Source organism: Cherax quadricarinatus, chromosome 67 (genome assembly GCF_038502225.1).
Source record: "Cherax quadricarinatus isolate ZL_2023a chromosome 67, ASM3850222v1, whole genome shotgun sequence".
Lineage (NCBI taxonomy): Eukaryota > Metazoa > Arthropoda > Malacostraca > Decapoda > Parastacidae > Cherax > Cherax quadricarinatus.
The window spans coordinates 19004803-19021792 of record NC_091358.1 but is presented as its reverse complement, the minus strand read 5'-3'; the positions used below and the strand labels follow the sequence as shown (position 1 = coordinate 19021792).

The window sequence follows — 16990 nt, the reverse complement described above, 5'->3', positions numbered from 1 at the left end:
TATTTTGACTAACGATGAGCTCTCAGGAACGGATTAATAGCGTTAGTCGAGGGTCCACTGTATGTATATATATGTGTATATATATATATATATATATATATATATATATATATATATATATATATATATATATATATATATATATACGTATACTATATATATATATATATATATACACACACACACACAGATAAAATATGATTTTTATGGGTCCACCTTAGTGTAAGTTGTGGGACCCAAAGCCTCAGAGAAGTGGATAAAAATACTTCACAAAAAATATTTGGATTTCTTCCTGAGGCTATCTGAATATTTCTCTTAGACAGGATGCCCACTGCTTTGGTAACTTTCTTGGTTGAATTTTAAATTGCTGTCAAGGTATATTAGTTTTGTTATTTCTAATGTTTCATTGCCCCATTGGAAACTATTCAAGCTCTTCTACATAACTATCATGATACTTCAGACTACATTTAACAGTTTTACTAACAATGAGGACACAATTTTCTTTTTTTATGTGAATAAACATATGCAATATTAATTTTGATTTATGCAAGTAATCTTTTACACATTGAAAACTGGCAAAAGTTTTACTAGGTAATTATCACGTACTGTATCTTACTAAATTAGATGCTATAAAATCTTTTAATCACACCACAAATTGGCAAGATTTAACTACCAAGAGAATTTGGGCGAAATAAGTGAATTATCTATTTAACGAGGTCTTCTTTTAGAAATTAAACATCGATATAAATTCGTGCTTGTATGAATTTTCACGTGTTTAACTAAATTAGATTGATCTGCAAAGTATTTTGAACTCACACTAATGTTGTTTGTCTCCGAAAGTGGATTCTCATGTGTCTTAGTAAATCTAATTAAAGACTGGATACTGAAATGTCTTTTTTTTTCAGTACATATTTTTGTATGCTGTACTAAACTAGATTTAGAGGAAAGTAATTTAAACACACTAAACATTTACATTACTTTATTTCTAAGCATGAATTCTCATATATCTTCTTGAATGTGATTTACAGAAAAGCCATTAGACATACTGAAAACTGATGCTGTTTTTATCTATTATGAATTCTTATGTGTTTTATTAAATTTGATTTTGCTGAAAAATCTTTCAGACACTCCGAGCAATGAAATGGTTTCTCTCCTGTGTGAATTTTTGTGTGCTGAGCTAAATGATATTTTTTGGTAAAGTCTTTCAGACACTCTAAACACTTGAATGGTTTCTCTCCAGTATGAATTTTCTTGTGGGATAATAAATGAGATTTTTGGGAAAACTTTTTTCCACACTCTGTACAGTGATGTGGTTTTTCTCCAGTATGGATTTTTTTGTGTAAAACTAAATGAGATTTTTGGTTAAATTCTTTTCCACATTCTAAACACTGATATGGTTTTTCTCCAGTATGAATCTTCATGTGCTGTGCTAAACTTGATTTATAGATAAAGTCTTTTAGACACTCTGAACACTGATATAGTTTTTCTCCAGAATGGATTTTTTTGTGTGATGTTAAATGAGATTTTTGGGAAAAATCTTTTCCACACTCTGAACACTGGTATGGTTTTTCTCCAGTATGAATTCTAATGTGTCTTAATAAATCAGATTTATGGTTAAAAACTTTCAGACACTCTGAACACTGATGTGGCTTTTCTTCAGTGTGAATTTTCATGTGAAGTGCTAAACTAGATTTTTGGGAAAGGTCCTTTAAACACTTTGAACAATGATATGGTTTCCCTTCAGTGTGAATTTTCATGTGCTGTACTAAACTAGATTTTTGGGAAAGGTCTTTTAGACACACTGAACACTGGTATGGTTTTTCTCCAGTGTGAGTTCTCGTGTGTCTTATTAAATCAGATTTATGGGAAAAAACTTTCAGACATTCTGAACACTGATATGGCTTCTCCTCAGTGTGAATTTTCATGTGTTGTACTAAACTATACCTTTGGGAAAAGCCTTTTAGACACACAGAACATTCATATGGTTTTTCTCCAGTATGAATTCTAATGTGTTTTACTAAATCAGATTTATAGTTAAAGGCTTTCAGACACTCAGAACACTCATATGGCTTCACTCCAGTATGAATTTTCATATGCTGTATTAAACCAGATTTACTGGAAAAGCTTTTCACACACTCTGAGCACTGATGTGGTCTCTCTCCACTATGAATTTTCATGTGTTGTATTAAACCAGATTTATGATTAAAATCTTTTAAACATTCTGAACATTGATATGGTTTCACTTTGGTATGAATTTGTATGTGATGTATTAAACCCGATTTATTTGAAAAGTTTTTCAGACATTCTGAGCATCGATGTGGTTTCTCTCCAGTATGAATTTTCATGTGTTGTGCTAGACTAGATTTCTGGGAGAAATCTTTTAGACACTGGGAACACTGGTATGGTTTTTCTCCAGTATGAATTCTAGAGTGTCTTACTAAATCAGAATTTTTAGAAAAAATTTTTTGACACTCTGAACACTGAAGCATTTTTTTTATTTTATGAATCCCGGTATGTAAAAAGTGTTCCAGACACTCAGAACTTTTATATAGTTTCTCTTCTGGATAAACTAAAATTTGTGCTGCTTGATCAGATTCTTCTTCATGTGGGGTAGACATGCTATACACTGATTTAGTAATCTTTTACATGAAATCTCAAGTACTTAATTAGATTTTTAATATCTGTTCAGATTAAAATTCAATATTCGTTTCTTTAAATTACTAACATGTCAGGATAATACAGTGCCTAAGGAATGGAACAACACCTCCAATTCCTTGGATCAAGAACCCTTCACCAGCAGAAAAGTACCTCTTTTGAAGTGGTCTTTAATGCTGCATATCAATTTAAGTGTTTGTTTCTATACAGTTTTCACAACAGTTTTAAAACAATGTATAATAATACAAATTTTCTCTTCTACAGTCTTGGTAATTCCTATATGTTTAAGCTATTTCTATAATATTTTCAATCTACTGCAGTTCTGGTACTTCCTGTACACAATTATTTCTACAATGTTTTCTCTCCAAAACATACTGAGTACCTCTCATCACTACTAAAGCTATTACTCCAATGGCCTTATATTATTTAAACTTATTTATCAAAATGAAAAAACAATATGCATTTTGTATCAAGTACACATATGTGTCATTTAAGTTTAAATACTGTATGACAATAACTTAAGAACCTTGTTGATATCCATCAAAGGTAAGATTTCCTTCTGATTAATAACATGGAATGCACCTTGAGAAATATAATGATTCAATCAAAACTGAAGCTTAATATATGCCAGACACAGCATGACACAGTGCATGTAAAAATCAGGAATATAGACAGAAAACAAGATGAATTCAGATAACATCTTAGAGTACTAAGTTGATATAGATAATTTACAGTGGCACAGAACAGAGGTAAAAAATAAGTGAGGTGGGAGAATAAGACAGATGGGAAATTACTCATTTAATACAGTGCAGATACGTGTATTGCTACTGCACAATGGTCATAAAAATAATACCTTCCATATGATACTAGTATTACATTAAACATTCTCAATACAGAGTAATGCTAAAAACTTCAAAGAAATTAGGCACATTTTCTCTGACATAAGAGATTAACTAAAAAATGTTCTATATTGTTTCTGCTGTATGTGTAATGCGTTTTATAAAAAAAAAATACTGTATTGCAAGCAGAGATAATGCTGAATATAAAATCTGAGAGAAAGAATGAGTGTCAGCAGACTATTAAACATGAGAGAATAACAGTATTTATGCCACTTACATGAGCTTCATGACACTGGTGTTGACACTGTATATGACACTGTATATGTACTATTTCTAACACTGGTTACATAATGCTGTCACTATGTATCTTAATGCTGTTGCTATATATTTCAGTATTTCTGCCACTTACATGAGCTTAATGGTACTGGTGTCGGCACTCCAAGTGTAAGTCCTATGGTACAAGGCTGAGCTGTGAAAAAGAAAGAAAATTCACATAAAATGAACTATAAAACTTTTTAGAATCTATAATCTTTTGGCAATTTTTTTTTCAATATAATAACATTTTTAAGTACTGTACATTATAAGTAAATTGTGTAATACTTGTAGGATTAGATGAACTCTGACTTTGATTCTTACATAAAAAAGGATGAAAATATTCACAAAAGTAGCTTCAAAATTTATTTTTATAAAGCAGAGTCCAGTATATTATACAATTAAGGTAGAGACACTTATGCAGCATATGGGAATCTTTATTCAGGAAACGTTTCGCCACACAGTGGCTTCATCAGTCCAATACAAAGAGGAAGGTGTAAGGAGAGGAGGAGTATGAGGTAATCAGTCCCTCAGCCTGGAGTCGATGTGTTAAGTCCATCAATCTTGTAGAATGTACAGCATAGGGCCGTAGACGTGGCTTATATACTGTAGTGAGGTGAGGTGAAGCAGGCGGAGGCGGGGTCATAGTGGTACCATCCACTAGTCGAAGTAGGTCTTCGTCCAAAGGTTGAACAAGTGTTGAAGAATTCTTTGTAACAAGATCCCATGATGCTGCAGTGTCTGACAGTTGTGATGAATGGTTTGAAAAACCGACAAGTTGAAGATTGAGACACTTATGGTTTTTCAAACCATTCATCACAACTGTCAGACACTGCAGCATCATGGGATCTTGTTACAAAGAATTCTTCAACACTTGTTCAACCTTTGGACGAAGACCTACTTCGACTAGTGGATGGTACCACTATGACCCTGCCTCCGCCTGCTTCACCTCACCTCACTACAGTATATAAGCCACGTCTATGGCCCTATGCTGTACATTCTACAAGATTGATGGACTGAACACAACGACTCCAGGCTGAGGGACTGATTACCTCATACTCCTCCTCTCCTTACACCTTCCTCTTTGTATTGGACTGATGAAGCCACTGTGTGGCGAAACGTCTCCTGAATAAAGATTCCCATATGCTGCATAAGTGTCTCAATCTTCAACTTGTCGGTTTTTCAAACCATTCATCACAATTAAGGTACTTGACATACAGTGGATCCCCGGATAGCATAAATAATCAGTTCCAGAGAGAGCGTCTTATCCCGAATCTAACTTATTCTGAATTAATTTTCGCCATGAGAAATAATGGAAATTCAATTAATCCATTCCAGATACCCAAAAGTATTAAACAAACAAAATCATTTCTTTTACATGAAATATACATTTCCTTACAGAGAAAACAATAAAAGATGCAGAGTAAAACATTACTAAAATGACACCTTTATTGAAGACTTGTTGACGAGTGATGAGATGCCTTCCTCTCCCACTACACTGTAAAATGCTCCAAACTTCAGAACACCCGTGACTTAACCTGACTCCTCATTTTTTCTTTTTCTTTTTCTTTTTCTTCTTTTCCCTCTTCCCCTTTCCTCTTTCCTTTTTCTCCTCTGGGTTGTCTTTCTTTCTTCTGTCTCATGCTTCTGTTCCTTCTTTATTTATTTCACCACTTCCCCTTTCACCCACCTCTGTGCACTTGCTCTCCCTCTGTGGGCACCTAGGTCCCTTGCAGTGCTCCCCTTTCTTTGTACAGTGGACCCCCGCATAACGGACGCCTTGCATAACGGACAATCCGCATAGCGGACGCTTTGATCGCTAAAATTTTGCCCCGCATAGCGGACAAAAACCCGCTCAGCGGCCTTCGTCCGAGACGCGTCCAATGTGCGCCCTCAGCCGGCCTCACATGTGCCGCCGGTGGCATTGTTTACCAGCCAGCCTCCGCGGTAACATCCAAGCATACAATCGGAACATTTCGTATTATTACAGTGTTTTTGGTGATTTTTTTCTGGAAAATAAGTGACCATGGGCCCCAAGATAGCTTCTAGTGCCAACCCTACAGCAATAAGGGTGAGAATTACTTTGGAGATGAAGAAAAAGATCATTGATAAGTATGAAAGTGGAGTGCTTGTCTCCGAGCTGGCCAGGTTGTATAATAAACCCCAATCAACCATCGCTACTATTGGTGGTACAGCTGCTGCTGCTGCTGTACCACCGTCAGCTGCTGCTGCTGCTGTAGTACCGTCTGCTGCTGCTGTAGCATCGTCTGCTGCTGCTGCTGTAGCATCGTCTTCTGCTGCTGCTGCTGTTGCATCGTCTGCTGGTGCTGTAACATCGTCAGTTGCTGCTGTAGCATCGTCTGTTGCTGCTGCTGTAGCATCGTCTGCTGCTGCTGCTGCTGCTGTAGCATCGTCTGCTGCTGCTGCTGCTGCTGTAGCATCGTCTGCTGCTGCTGCTGTAGCATCGTCTGCTGCTGCTGCTGCTGCTGTAGCATCGTCTGCTGCTGCTGCTGTAGCATCGTCTGCTGGTGCTGTAACATCGTCAGTTGCTGCTGTAGCATCGTCTGCTGCTGCTGCTGTAGCATCGTCTGCTGCTGCTGCTGCTGCTGTAGCATCGTCTGCTGGTGCTGTAACATCGTCAGTTGCTGCTGTAGCATCGTCTGCTGCTGCTGCTGTAGCATCGTCTGCTGCTGCTGCTGCTGCTGTAGCATCGTCTGCTGGTGCTGTAACATCGTCAGTTGCTGCTGTAGCATCGTCTGCTGCTGGTGCTGTAACATCGTCAGTTGCTGCTGTAGCATCGTCTGCTGCTGCTGCTGTAGTATCGTCTGCTGCTGCTGCTTTAGCATCGTCTGCTGGTGCTGTAACATCGTCAGTTGCTGCTGTAGCATCGTCTGCTGCTGCTGCTGTAGCATTGTCTGCTGCTGCTGCTGCTGCTGTAGCATCGTCTGCTGCTGCTGCTGTAGCATCGTCTGCTGCTGCTGCTGTAGCATCGTCTGCTGCTGCTGCTGCTGCTGTAGCATCGTCTGCTGCTGCTGCTGCACCACCGTTGTTGGTGTGGCTTATTGAGAATACCAAGAAACAATTAACCCCAGAGGATTTGCCACCCAGGATAACCCAAAAAAGTCAGTGTCATCGAAGACTGTCTAACTTATTTCCATTGGGGTCCTTAATCTTGTCTCCCAGGATGCAACCCACATCAGTCGACTAACACCCAGGTGAACAGGGAAAATGCCTGGAACTAGTGCTCATATTGGTGAATTTAGAGCCAGCAAAGGTTGGTTTGAGAGACTTAAGAATCGTAGTGACATACACAGTGTGATAAGGCCTGTTCTGGAAGAAAATACCAAACAGGACCTACAGTACTCAGGAGGAAAAGGCACTCCCAGGACACAGTGTCTCATCAGTCATTGCTGCATCTTCAATAAAGGTAAGTGTCATTTATTCTTCATTTAGTAGAGTAGTACATGCACAATATATATTGTGCATGTACTACTCTACTTCTGTGCATGTATCCTTCTCTTTGTGTGTAGGAAAATGTCTATTTCATGTGGTAAAATTTTTGTTTTCATACTTTTGGGTGTCTTGCACGGATTAATTTTATTTCCATTATTTCTCATGGGGAAAATTCATTCACATAGCGAACATTTCGCATAACAGCCAGCCCTCTTGCACGGATTAAGGTCGCTATGCGGGGGGTCCACTGTATTTGACTGGCTCCTCCTCCTTATTCCCCACTACTACCACTCCTACTACTACTACTACTACTACTACTACTACTTCCACCACCACCTCTTCCTGCCTATATATAGTTGTCCTGCTCCACTTCTGGTTAGTGTGACTTTGTAAATGGTCCAAGTCGGACCGAAACGTCGTCGTAAGCTTCTCTCTTTTATGTGCGGGTTATTTGTGTATCGTTCCAGTCACGGTATTGTGCCTTTTTTTTTTGTTATTTAGAGGATGGAGGTGTACTATTGTTGGGAAGGGGAATCCCCTTCCATAATGACTTCAGGTACCAAGTCCTTTTCCGGAGTTACTTCCCTTCTTTGTTTTTTAATGCCACTAGGACCCCTGTTGCACAAAATATGTCCAGAGAGTTCTGTTTCTGGCGTCTCTTTAATATTTCCCTAAAACGGGACACAACATTGCCATTGTAGATGTTGCCAGCACGGCCTGCAACAGCTGTATCAGGGTGATGTTCATCCATAAATGTTTGCACATAAGAAAGCAGGAACACTGCAGCAGACCTGTTGGGCCATAATAGGCAGGTCCTTCACAAACCATCCCACTAACAGAATCATATTTGCCCAACCCAATTTTCAATGCTTTCCAAGCAATAAGCTTTGATAATTCTATTCACTCATGCGCAAGTCCCAATCAAATAAAATCTGGTGTGTGGGGAAGTACCCTAGCTGGTGTGTGTTCACCTGGAGTTTACCTGGAGAGTTTTGGGGGCCAATGCCCTGCAGCCTGGTCTGTGATCAGGCCTCATGGTGGCTCAGGGCCTGATCAACCAGGCTGTTACTGCTGGCTGCATGCAATCCAACGTATGAACCACACCCTGGCTAGTCAGGTACCAACTTTAGGAAGGGGAAGTACCCTGTGGGGAAGTACCCTGTCTGGTGTGTGGGGAAGTACCCTGGCTGGTGTGAGGGGAAGTACCCTGGCTGGTGTGGTGGGGAAGTACCCTGGCTGGTGTGGTGGGCAAGTACCCTGGCTGGTGTGTGGGGAAGTACCCTGGCTGGTGTGTGTGGGGAAGTACGCCAGTTGGTGTGTGTGGGGAAGTACCCTGGCTGGTGTATGTGGGGAAGTACCCTGGCTGGTGTGTGGGGAAGTACCCTGGCTGGTGTGTGGGGAAGTACCCTGACTGGTGTGTGGGGAAGTACCCTGGCTGGTGTGTGGGGAAGTACCCTGGCTGGTGTGTGGGGAAGTACCCTGACTGGTGTGTGGGGAAGTACCCTGGCTGGTGTGTGTGGGGAAGTACCCAGGCTGGTGTGTGGAGAAGTACCCTGGCTGGTGTGTGTGTGGGGAAGTACCCTGGCTGGTGTACATAAAAAAGAAGGAACACTGCAGCAGACCTGTTGGCCCATACTACCACCCTCTATTACCATCACAACCACTACTACCCTCTACCACTATCACTACCACCATCACTACCAAACCTCACCGCCACCACTTTCGTATTTTTCTACAAACTTTTTCTTTAATTCTATAGTGTTTCTCATCCTCTTTACCAAAGGGCTGGCACTAGAAGCATTCTTTGGGCCCATGGTGATTTATTTAGCAGTTACAAGCACTAAAAACAATGGAATAATACAAAATGTATCACATGTAAGCGTGGAATCATCCTCACTGGCCGGTAAACAGTGGCACACTGGCTGTACATGGAGTGTCCAGGCCGCACACGGACGGCTTATTTATCTATCACGATTCATCTAATATGATATAATAAACAATATTAATAACACAGAAACATGATATATGGTGGTACCCCAAGTTTCGGTCATAATTCATTCCAGAAGGCTGTTCGAGTGTCATTACCAAACGAATTTGTTCCCATAAGGAATAATGTAAATTGGATTAGTCCGTTTCAGACCTCCAAAAATACACTTATATAATTGTTCGAATTGGGAGATGTATGAAACTTGGGGTACCACTGTATACCCTAGAATAGATAAAATATGTTATTACATATGTGACTAGTGGTGGTGGTGTTGAGTTTATGGCCACTGACAGCATAAGAAGCCATATAGTGGTGGTGGTGCCACCACCACTAGTCACACTGAAACACCACTAGTCACACTGAAACAATGTACAGCACATGATTTATAAATGAAAAATATTGTATAAAGACATAATAGAGAATGTAAAGAAATAAAGTGGTTATTGTATGTATATTATAGTACACACCTACCTTGGAGATGCTGGTAGAGCAGCATATGTTGTCAGTGGCCCTATATACCTCCAATAAAATTGGAGGAATTAGTTTCGTGTCCCTTTTTTCTACTGCTTAATCACTTAACTTACTTGCTACACACTTAATCACTAAAGAAGGCACATTCTCCCCTCTCTTCCTCCTCCACTTTCATATTTTTATATAATCTCTCTTTTGAATTCCATCATGTTTCTCACTTTCTTTACCAAAGGGCTGGCACTAGGAACTTTCTTTGGGCCCATGGTGGCTTATTTCGCAGTTGCACTCAATAAATAACCACAAAAAAATGGATTATAATGAAATGTTTGGATGAATGAACGGAATGTTGCTCACTCACCCAGACACACAGCCAGACTGACTTACGAATGCTGCAGAGTGGCATGGGGGTGTGTATAATATGGCTGATTTCCGAATCACCAGCCCAAATTCAGGACAAAATCTGATTCGGCTGATATCCGCAGCACCCTATATCCGGGGATCCACTGTAGTTATGTGTATCTGTACTGGCATGCAGGTACACATTAAAATCACTAAGAGTGTCTTATTAGTCTTGAAGACACCATATTAATAATAATAATAATAATAATAATAATAATAATAATAATAATAATAATAACAATATGCAATAATAATCACTGAGACATATTAATTATTGTACATTACGTTAACACAGACATTTTCATTAATCCATGTATGATATTTTTCTCAAAATTATATAATAAACATGTTACATAACATATAAACATGATAAATAGACCCCACAGTAGAATAAATTAACATAAATACGAGATGTTTTTCCAGTCGTCTTGTCAAGATTGTCAGAAAGAATAAAGTTTTCTCTAGTTCAACACCAAAGAAAATGCATACACAATAGTATTATGGAGGTAAGTGTAGAAAATTATTCCTTTTGTATGCTTTCACGCAGAGCTTCATTCCTTCAAAAAATGGTGTGTTACATGAGAATGGGAGTGTTGCTCTTCATTTATTCTACCTTACCAACGTGGAGACAACTTGTCCAAAATATAAGGTGTTTGTATTATGGTTTAAGCTTCACAAACATGGAAGTGAAAGTGTATGAACCATAACCAGACACATTTGTCTGCTTGTTTACAGAATCAGCATCTCTGTCCTCTCTCATTTACTCGTTCTTTCTCTCTCATTTATTAGTTTCTATCTTGTATACTCACCTCTCACCCTATATTAAGACTACAAATATTTTAAGGTAAGTAATGAGTGTACTGTACATCATTCTATCATTCTAGGGCACTTTAAAAGTACAGTATATTATATGTTGGTGGGGCGGCCAGACCTACCACACCTGACCTTTTACAATAAATATTTCTCACCTCTCACCCTATGTTGCAACCCCTGAATGGGTTACAATGATTATTATGTATATATGTAATGTATATTACCTTTTCATATAATTTTATATTGCTTATATTTGCGATAATAGCTAAATCGCAAATGTATTGCCTTATATTGTTATTTGACGTAGCTTATGTTGTTAGGATGTTAAATATTACATATTGTTAGGATGTATATAAAATGTGCTCAGTTAGTCTTGATTGTCAAACTACTGTAATTATCGCTTGTCGCTCGTTATACTGCCGGCTTCTGAGCTGCAGTTGTCCACGTAGCTATCACGTGATCGAGGGGGGGGTGTCCTCACCTCTTGTGAAGTAGTCAGTCTGCTGGAGACTCGCTTGGTGGTTGGACAGATTGTCTGTCTCATTATTCTTATTAGTTCTGTAGAACTTTGTTCACAGAACATTGTAAAGACTTAGTGATTTTCGACGTTGTACTGAGGTTGTGTGTCACATAGACACTCTGAACATCTCAGGTCCTTAGCTATAGCTTCTGACCTAATTTTGTACTGGTTCCTGTGTATTGTCACAGTCACAGTTTTTCCTATGCTGAACGTAGATTCAGTATTTTGGGAGTTTTGTAACTTTAGTGGAGGATCTGCAGATGGTCCCTACTTAGTGTCGTTATATTATTTCCCAGTTCCTGATTCTGTATCGCAGTCGCTTGATATTGCATTGCTATTGGGCTTAGCATTCTTTGTTGTTCAAGCAGACTGTTCGGGTTGCCAGTCGGTCAAGAAGTTAGTTTATTTGAGGACTTTGTCAGTCACTTGTTTAAGTCTTATTCGAGTCTTGAGACATAGCTAACTACTTAAGAGCACTTACACGCATACACACTTACTTGTACATATTTGTAATATCTTATTAAATGTTAATGTACCTGACGGTACTTAAGAATTATAAATGTGATATGTGCTTTCAGCACAATAATATTGAACTCGAGAGATTGATTTTATTTTGATTGCTGTAATTAATTTAATTTGATAATATACCTCTAGACAACTTACTACTTAATAAATTTATTAAATTTTATTTCTCTAGTTAGTAGCCTACCAGTTGTAATCCTAAAGCACTATTGAACCATACTGAATTTTAATGGATAATTGGACAAGGATACTGACTACTTGTTACGAAAACCCAGTAACAGGCTGGATGCTAGAAGGGCAGTCCTTTCTAGTATTCACTGGAGATCTCTAAGCTTTTAGAATCGCGTTTTTTGTAACAAATGGGGGCCTGTCCGGGAGGCTCTGGATCCAAGGTGTTGGAGAAACTGTCCGGGATGCTCTTGATCCAAGGTGTTGGAGAAATTGTCCAGTTTGACATACTAGTACATCTATGATCAAACACTTTGAGTACTTTCCTAATCTGAAGACTTTGAGTTTAGTCTTGTACAACATACCAGGTGGATTTATGTACCTGACTGAGTCTCTTGATCCAAGGAGATGGAAATACTGTTTGCGTTCTAACTCTAAGACAACCAACACTAAAATTCCTATTAGGATTATAGTTTCCAATAATCACTCTCTCGTAGTACAATTATTTTCGTGATGTATGCCAAAGTGAAACAGTTAATTGATACTCTGACTTTGTCTGAGTTAAGTACATTAAAACTTCAGACGTGTTGGCAAGTAGCCAAATATCTCGGTGTGACGTATAACAGGAATTACACAGCTGAAACTGTCAGAGCATTAATTAAAGATATATTGTTTCCTGCTCATACAGAGATGTCTGATTATGTTCAGATTCAGAAAGTCTAGTGTCGCAATTAGGAAGTATGGCTCTATTTGAAGTTGAAGAAAGAGCAACTAGAGCAGAAGTGAGCCTAATGTCTGAGCCTAGTGTAGCTCAGTTCTCGCTCGCTCCTTCCTTCACTGACACTATAGTACAGAGTATAGTTAGTATGACACAGCCTAATACTAGTACAGTGTATACTACACCTGTATTTACTTATCCTAGACCAGATCTAGACACTCTAGAGATGGCTGGACCAAGTGTCCGACCTAAGGACCGTCCAGACCATGTTAATTTCCCTACTCCTCCATTACCTACTGGTCCTATCTCTCAGGAACAGTTTGAGAGGTTGGAACGCCTCATTATGTTGCAGACTGCACAAATAGAGGCACAGAGGAAATTGAACGAAGAAGATTTCCAAAGAGAAAATGTTCGTCTGTTAAGACAACAGACTGATAGATCACAGGACACATTTAATGTGCAGAAAGCTGCATCCATGGTTCCTAAGTTTTTTGAAAGTGACTTAGACACATATTTTGATGTGTTTGAGAACCAGGCTCGTGCTATGAACTGGCCAAGTAAGCACTGGGCAACATTGCTGCATACAGTGTTGACGGGAAGAGCTCAAACGTGTTCTGCAGCCTTACCATTTGCCAAATACATTAGTTATGACGCTGTCAAACAAACTATTCTAGAGACATATAACTTGTCACCTGTAAGTTATCAAAGAGCATTTCGTACGTTACAACGACGACAAGATCAAACTTGTGTAGAGTTTGCTCGTGAGAAAAAAGTTGCATTTGAGAGATGGACTAGAGCTGCCAAGTGTAACAACTACGACAGCCTTGTTCAGTTGTTACTACACGAAGAGTTTAACAACTGTATGTCTGCGGACATACAAGAATATCTGATCGATCATACTACCTCAGATATTCTGGAAACTGCAGCATTAGCAGACAATTACGAGATTTCTCACAAACTTGTACGTACTAAAACACTCAGAAACAAGGTAACTAAAAATTGTCCTAGAAGTTGGCAACCTAAATCAGCTGCTCATTGCCGGCCTGATGTACCTGTTACTGTAACTTCTTGTACCTTTACCAGGAAAACTCACAATCCTGAATCTGTCTCTGTGGCTAGACAGAAATCTGGTATCGAGAAGAAGAAAGTTAAATGTACCTATTGTAACAGAAAAGGACATACTAGAGAGTATTGCTATAAGTTAGAAAGAGATACGAGAGACAGTCGTGCGGCTGGCGCTCCCACTCAAGTCGTATCCTCTTCCGAGCAACAAAGGCACCAAAATCCTAGCAATACCTCTGATCCTACTGTTTTAGATAATGTTACTCAGGATAGATGACTAGCGTCAGAAAGTGTATCTGACGAAAAGATTCGTTCAGCGATGAGTCCTTACTTTTCGAGAGATAAAGTAGGATTTGACGAATCACATCTAACTGAGATAATTTCTTTCAGAGACACTGGCAGTTATCTCACCTTATTAAGAGAAGATGTACTGCCCATAACTGACGATACCTACTGCAAGATAGATGTATTGTTAGAAGCCTATGGAGGGGCTGTTATAAAAGTGCCTCTGCACAAAGTTTATATTGAAACAAGCTATTATACTGGTTATATTTCAGTGGGTATATCCAGTGGTGTATTTCCCATCAGGTCAGTGGACTTGTTGATAGGGAACGATATCCTTCATGCTGGTATATGTAAGGAACCACTTGTGATTGATAATAACACTGATGATAATTATGCCATTGAAGCTTGTAGAGAGAAACCTATTTTATTTCCTCTCAGCGCAATTACTAGAGCTATGTCAAAGATTCAACAACCATCCTTGTCTCCTGTTGAGTTAGTGGATGACAATGATTTGGGGTTGAATATGTTGTTTAGTGACGCTCTGCGCCCAGGATCATTAACACTGACTCCCCCCAGTCATCAACCCAGTCAAGACACAACTGACGTTAAATTTCTTACTCATGATGATTTAATCAAGGATCAGTTTGTTGATCAGTCACTGGAAAGACTGAGAGATATAGCAGTTACTGAGAGTGAAGCAAAGGATCTCGATAATTGTTACTATTATAGTAACAGTGTACTGATGGAGAAAAATACATGTAAGTTGTCAGCTGATAGTGTTTCCACGACAGTCAAGCATCTCGCTGTGTTACCAGTTACATTTCGTGAACAAGCCATTGATTTTGCTCACAATAGTCCCATAGGAGGACATTTGGGTGTCAAGAAGACACTCGGTAAACTGGCAAAACATTTTACTTGGCCAAAGATGAAGGAAACAGTAGCTGATCATGTGCGACGTTGCCACGTGTGTCAAGTGACAGGCAAGCCAGCGCACACACCTCCACCAGCGCCTCTCATTCCTATCACCGTGCATGGTGAACCATTCTCACGTCTTATTATTGATTGTGTTGGTCCTTTGCCTAGAACCAAACTAGGAAACCAATACTTATTTACTATTATGGACGCTGCAACACGCTATCCCGAAGCTATTCCTATGAGAAAAATTAATGCTCGTGCTATTGTGAGAGCGCTGATGAAATTTTTCTCCCAGGTTGGATTGCCACGAGAGATACAATCAGATCAGGGATCTAATTTCACTTCTAAGATCTTTCGAGAAGCATTATCCCACCTAGGAATAAAGTCTGTACTTTCAACCAGTTATCATCCACAGTCACAAGGTGCTCTAGAGAGATTTCATCAGACACTGAAGTCCATGATGAGAGCTTATTGTGAACATTTTTCTAGAGACTGGGATGAGGGTATACCTTTTCTTCTGTTCGCTATGAGAGAAAGTGAGCAAGAAAGTCTCGGATTTAGTCCGTTTGAATTAATATTCGGACACCAAGTGCGTGGTCCTCTTGCAGTGTTGAAAGACGTGTGGACAGGAAAATCAAATCCATCATTGAGTACTTCACCTTCATTAATGCAGCAACATTTGACAGCCGCTAGAGAGCTAGCTTCAAAAAACCTAGTTTCAGCCCAAGCTAGAATGAAGCAACATTATGACAAGCATGCTGTCTCTCGTTCTTTTAAAGCAGGAGATAAGGTGATGGCTCGGAAATTAGTACCAGGTCATGCTCTACAAGCCAGGTATGATGGTCCCCTGGAAGTAGTGAAAAAGCTTAGCGACGTAAATTATTTGGTACGTACGCCTGGGAAAAAGAAATCTAATCATGTGTACCATGTTAACCGGCTTAAGGCATACTACGCTAGTCCTCTACCTACTACTTCTATTCTTCCTAGGACAGAGGAAGAAAACGTCAGTCTACCTGACATCTCTAGAGGTATAGAGGTGCGTTTAGAAAATTCTGTGACTCTACAGTCACTAGACGATTTTCTTAGTAACCTTGGGATTGATAAAGCTGGTGATATTAAAAACATGATTTTGCATTTCCCTGAATTGTTTGGTGATGTTCCTAAACGTTGTACTTTGGGTGTACATGACGTTGATGTACAGGGAGCATCACCCATTAAGCAATCACCATATAGGATGAGTCCAACGAAGCATAAAGCATTGAGAGAAGAGGTTGATTTTCTGTTATCTCACGGACTTATTGAACGCAGTAAAAGTCCATGGGCATCTCCCTGTATTTTAGTGCCTAAACCTGACGGTAGTTTCAGGATGTGCACTGATTACAGGAAAGTGAACTCTGTCACCTTGCCTGATGGTTATCCTCTACCTCGCATTGACGACCTTATTGACCGTGTGTCAGGAGCCCAGTTTGTCAGCCGTTTAGATCTCTTACGAGGCTATTATCAAGTCCCGCTTACTGAACGTGCTCAAGAAATATCTGCTTTTACTGTTCAAGATGGATTGTTTAACTACCTCGTCACCCCCTTCGGCCTATGTAACGCGGCTTCTTCATTCCAGCGTATAATGAACGAGTTGACCCACAACTTAGAAGGAGTAGAAGCCTACCTTGACGACTTAGTGGTGTACAGTGACGAGTGGGAACAGCACTTGACGCGTCTCAGAGCATTGTTTGAGAGACTGGCGCACTACAACTTCACTGTTAACTTAGCCAAATGTAGTTTTGGTCAAGCCAAGATTACCTATCTAGGCTTTTGTATCGGCCAAGGTGAGGTTGCTCCTATTGAGGCTAAGGTTCGTGCAATTTCTGAATTTC

At 39.5% G+C, this 16990-nt stretch overlaps 1 protein-coding gene across 5 annotated transcripts in view; it reads right to left on the bottom strand.

Annotated features, from left to right (window-relative positions):
• Positions 1 to 1051: 1051 nt before the first annotated feature.
• The window catches only part of LOC138854698 (zinc finger protein 271-like), a 43605-nt gene continuing 27666 nt past the window's right edge, over positions 1052 to 16990 (bottom strand). For all 5 annotated transcript variants that reach the window (XM_070099426.1, XM_070099427.1, XM_070099422.1 and 2 more), the window contains one exon: positions 1052 to 3963. In XM_070099426.1, coding sequence (XP_069955527.1) covers positions 1065 to 2618 — 1554 coding nt within the window. In that variant the 5' untranslated portion in view covers positions 2619 to 3963 and the 3' untranslated portion in view covers positions 1052 to 1064. The remainder of the gene's footprint in view (positions 3964 to 16990) is intronic.